Genomic DNA, 4,962 nt, shown 5'->3' with positions numbered 1-4,962 from the left:
AAATAGGAACTCTTGGAGGGCCGATTGTAAGAACCTCGATTGCTTATTACTGAATTTCTTGTTGATCTCTGTTTTTGACATTTTCACCAGGAAGACTTGCAAGATTTCAACCAGCCACCCTTCAACCACATAAGGTCAAAACTGCATGAGTTAAATGTGCGCATGATGTGGATGTACTGTGTTTCTTCCTCAGCTGAACCCCCCTGCCTCTTTAGAGCTTCCTGGGCATGTTGAAAAATTAACCGAAAGGACAACAATTTTGCATAAGTTGAAAGACAAAGGAAGGTACACGTTTCCCATTTTTGTTTTTTATTCTGCTTCTTTCAGCCTAAGGCGTTGCTTTTCTGACGAAAGAGGCCCACCATGCTCCCAGGAACTTCCCTTCCCCTTGCTAGCCACTGTGCCTTCTGTTCGGAAAACAGGACATGGTGACTCTTGGGCGCCATTTATCTTTTGGGGATGCAGGTGGCTCTGCCACTCAGGTCTCTACAATTCCATGAACCGCTCATTACTCACAGGGTAAGCTGGGCCTTAGCCACCGACTAACTGTCCGCTCATATAAAGACCTCCTTCTCTTTCCCGCTGTTGCACCTGTTATTCCCCTGGGTTCTCAGGTTCACTTGGCTCGGGGTTTTCAACCTGGTCCTCTTCAGGTACTTGGTCACCGTCCCGGGGTGCTTCCACTGCTTCTCCAGGGTTATGAAATGAAGACTCTTCAGTCTGCAGTTGCTGAGATATCAGCGACCTGCCTGTTCTTTTATTGACAAAGGATCCTTTCGCTAGAGAGATGGAACTGTAAGTCCGCTGAGATACGTTGTCCTCTCTGTCTGCTGCTGCTGCGCTCTCCAGGGCTGCTTCGCTCAAGCGATGGCTCGGTGCTTTCTCAGCATCCTCTGCTTCCTGGGGCTCCTCTTCCTTCTGGTCATCAGAAGCTGGCTGGTTGACAGGACTGGGTTCTTCCTCCACAGGAATCTGGCTGCCACGGCGGGACCCTTGGCTGTGCCTCGACTGCTGACTAGCACGGCGGGATTCCTGGCTTAAAGGCGGCGGCTGGTCTTCTTCAGGCTTTGCTTCAGCTGTAGCACTATCCTGCTGCACTTCCAAGGCCTTGGCCACCACTCCCTCACCGCCAGCGCCAAGTCCAGATGGCTTTGAAGCAATTGCTGCCTCTTCCAATGCTATTTGATTCAGGGCTGAAAGTGAAGTGACTGCTGTTTGTTGACACTGGCTTACCAAAAACTTGCCTGTCTTCCTGTTCAACCAAATTCCATCTGGTAGAGAAACTATGCTGTACGTCTGCAGAGCTACATCCTCCCCTTCGGTAAATGACACAATGCTCCCGAGCGTTCCTTGGCTTTCAGAGGGACCTGGTTGTTCAGTTACTTCATCCACAGATAGGTGGGTATGCAGTTGAGATTCATGCTGTGCAAATAGCTGGCTCTCTTTGCGGGACCCTGGCATCTCCACCTGTTGGGTGTCTTTTGGGAACCCTGGCATCTCCACCTGTTGGCTGTCTTTGCGGGACCCTGGCATCTCCACCTGTTGGCTGTCTTTGCGGGATCCTGGCATCTCCTCCTGTTGGCTCTCTTTCAGGAACCCTGGCATCTCCACCTGTTGGCTGTCCTTGCGGGACCCTGGCATCTCCTCCTGTTGGCTCTCTTTCGGGACCCCTGGCATCTCCTCCTGTTGGCTCTCTTTTGGGGGCCCTGGCATCTCCTCCTCTTGGCTCTCTTTCGGGGGCCCTGGCATCTCCTCCTGTTGACTCTCTTTTGGGAACCCTGGCATCTCGTCTTGTTGGCTCTCTTTCCGGGACACTGGTGCCTCTGCCTGTTGGCTCTCTTTCCGGGACCCTGGCCCTTCTGCCTGTTGGCTCTCTTTCCGGGACCCTGGCCCTTCTGCCTGTTGGCTCTCTTTCCGGGACCCTGGCCCTTCTGCCTGTTGGCTCTCTTTCCGGGACCCTGGCCCTTCTGCCTGTTGGCTCTCTTTCCGGGACCCTGGCCCTTCTGGCTGTTGGCTCTCTTTCCGGGACCCTGGCCCTTCTGCCTGTTGGCTCTCTTTCCGGGACACTGGCCCTTCTGCCTGTTGGCTCTCTTTCCGGGACCCTGGCCCTTCTGGCTGTTGGCTCTCTTTCCGGGACACTGGCCCTTCTGCCTGTTGGCTCTCTTTCCGGGACCCTGGCCCTTCTACCTGTTGGCTCTCTTTCCGGGACCCTGGCCCTTCTACCTGTTGGCTCTCTTTCCGGGACCCTGGCATTTCTGCCTGTTGGCTCTCTTTCCGGGACCCGGGACCCTCTGGTTGTTGCCCACTTGTTTGCAACTCTGTATCTTGGGGCTCTTGGGCCTCTAGTTGGGGAGGCTGCTGTACCTCTGCTTCTGCTTCATCACCCCCACCAGGGACTGGTTCTTGTTTTTCTTCCTCCTCTACCTTAGCTTCACCCTGGATTTCATCACTCTCTGGGGGCTGATCCTCTTTAGCCTTTGGTTGATCATCTACTGGACCAGGAGCCTCACCATATCGAGGGCCATATATTTTTGTTAGGTAGTCTATAAACAAACTCTCACTGGTCTGTTGACTTGCATATCTTACTTCTATACCAGATCTTCTGTCCAGGTAGAATGTTTCCTCTTCAGGAAGTTTCTGATGGTCCTCTGGTTGCACTTGCTCATTTTCAAGTTGTGCTGGCTTGTTCTCATCTGGCTGTTGTGGCTGTTGGCTGCTTCTCCGAGATTCCTGTACAGTTGGCTGTTGAGATCCTTGAGCATCTGGTTGCTGGCTTTCATCCATCAATTCCTGCCCTTCTGGTTGTTGACTCTCATGCTGCGACTTCTTGCGTTCTACCTGTTGACTACCACGTCTTGATCCCTGTCCTTCTGCTTGTTTTTTGAGAGAAGTTCCACTGCTGGGTAAAGTGTCAGGAGGAAAGTCTGTCTGTTCATGTTTATCCACCAGTTCTTTATGTCTAAAAATGCTTATTTTGCTATCGGTCTGCAGTGTTTTATCTACGGACATTTTATTAAGAGATTTTTTCTTTCCTTCCACCTCTTGATCACCTTGCTGGGATTTCTCAACTTCATGGCTGCTGAGCTGAGCTTCTGCCACTTCTTCTGGTTTAGCTTCTGAATCTTTGGGAGCAGCAATCACTTCTTCGGCAGTTTTCACTTTTTCTCCAGCATCACTATCGGCATCTGGTTGCTGAGAAAGACGAAGAACTTCTGCAAGAGGTTTTCGCTCCCAGATTTTACTTGTCTGCTGACCCGTGCATTTCAATAACTTCCCTGTTTTTTTGCTGATCCAAGACCCATCCTCTGTCGGTTTTCCTGCAGGCTGCTCTGCTGCTTTCTCTACACTTTTCGGGTAACCAGCAGATTGTAAAATTGCAGCGAGTGGCTTGTGCTCCCAAATTCTACTGGTCTGCTGGCTTTCACATTTCATAACTTTCCCTGTCCTTTGGCTAATCCATGTCATGTCCTCCTTGGTTTCAACTTCATTCATAGGTTGTGTTATGGAAGGTTTATGGCTTTGTAGGACCTGGTGGCTAATGGATTGATGACTGCCTCGGCGTGATTCATGTCCTGGGACCGGCTGACTGTGTCGGGATTCCTGGCCTACAACTGGTTGACTGCCTCGGCGGGATTCGTGTCCAGGGATCTGCTGACTGCCTTGGCGGGATTCATGTCCTGGGAGCTTCTGGCTATGCCGGGATTCCTGGCCGGTGAGCTGTTGACTTCCGCGGTGGGATTCATTTCCTGGGAGCTTCTGGCTATGCCGGGATTCCTGGCCGGTGAGCTGTTGACTTCCGCGGTGGGATTCATTTCCTGGGAGCTTCTGGCTATGCCGGGATTCCTGGCCGGTGAGCTGTTGACTTCCGTGGTGGGATTCATTTCCTGGAAGCTTCTGACTATGCCGGGATTCCTGGCCGGTGAGCTGTTGACTTCCGCGGTGGGATTCATGTCCTGGGAGCTTCTGGCTATGCCGGGATTCCTGGCCTCCAAGTGGTTTACTGCCTCGGCGAGATTCCTGTCCTGGTTGCTGCTGGCTATGTCGGGATTCCTGGCCTCCAGCTGGTTGACTACCTCGGCGAGATTCCTGTCCTGGTTGCTGCTGGCTATGCCTGGATTCTTGGCCTATTAAAGGTTGACTCTGACTGCCTCGGCGGGATTCATGGCCTGGTTGGTGCTGGCTATGCTGACTGCCACGACGGGAGTCATGACCAAGTTCCTTTTTGAGAGATGACATGCTAGCACTTACGCTGCCAGGAGGAAGGTCAGGCTGCTGGTTTTCCTCTATCAGTTCCTTATGCTGAATAATGCTGATTTTGCTCTCAGGTCGCTCCACCTCACCTTTATCAGAACTTGGTGTCTTTGGGGCATCTTGGTCCATTGCTAGGCCAGTATCTCCACTTTCCTGGTGTTGTGTCAAGTCCTCGATTTCATCATTATGTTTCTCCTCCTCACTATCTTTGATTTCATCACATTGTTTGTTTTCCTCATTGATTTCATGTGCATCTTCTTCATTAATTTCACCAATTTCCTCATTGATTTCTTCCTTGATTCCATCATTATCTTCCTGTCCTTCAGTATCTAGCCCACCTTCATTTGCGTCACTGCTCTCAAGGGTTTCCTCTGGCTCATCCATTCTTCTTCCATCTGCATATGGCTATGCTAGGTTGTTCAGTCTCCAGAGCAGGACGTCTGGAGTTTCCCGAGGTGTCTGTTAACTACTCCAGTAGTATGCTCTTTTCCTTCCTGCTTCTGTTCTTTATTCAGGGCTGCTCTTTACAAAAACTATTTTGAGGCCCAGATGGATTCATGGCTCTTATATTTAAAAGCCCTGTGACTTAGTGCTTCATTCTGAGTGTGGCCGCTTTCCTCCAATGTATTCCTTCCTTTCCGTTGCTAATAACTACCATGTTGTTCTAGAAGCTTCAGAACTTGGTTTCCATATATCTATGACATCAGTTAT

General features: G+C 50.9%; 1 protein-coding gene across 1 annotated transcript; it reads right to left on the bottom strand.

Annotated features, from left to right (window-relative positions):
- Nucleotides 1-320: 320 nt before the first annotated feature.
- On the bottom strand, nucleotides 321-4,635 carry LOC148687771 (uncharacterized). The gene is made up of 2 exons (XM_088655923.1): nucleotides 4,056-4,635; nucleotides 321-3,986 (listed from the first exon to the last, which is right to left on the bottom strand). The coding sequence occupies exons 1-2, from the start codon at nucleotides 4,633-4,635 to the stop codon at nucleotides 595-597; spliced, it is 3,972 nt and encodes a 1,323-aa protein (XP_088512049.1). The 3' UTR covers nucleotides 321-594.
- Between the last annotated feature and the right edge of the window lie 327 nt (nucleotides 4,636-4,962).

The sequence above is a fragment of the Zootoca vivipara genome, chromosome 1, assembly GCF_965207765.1.
Source record: "Zootoca vivipara chromosome 1, rZooViv2.hap1.1, whole genome shotgun sequence".
Lineage (NCBI taxonomy): Eukaryota > Metazoa > Chordata > Lepidosauria > Squamata > Lacertidae > Zootoca > Zootoca vivipara.
Note: the sequence above shows the minus strand (reverse complement) of the source record. Positions and strands in the feature narration are given on the sequence as shown.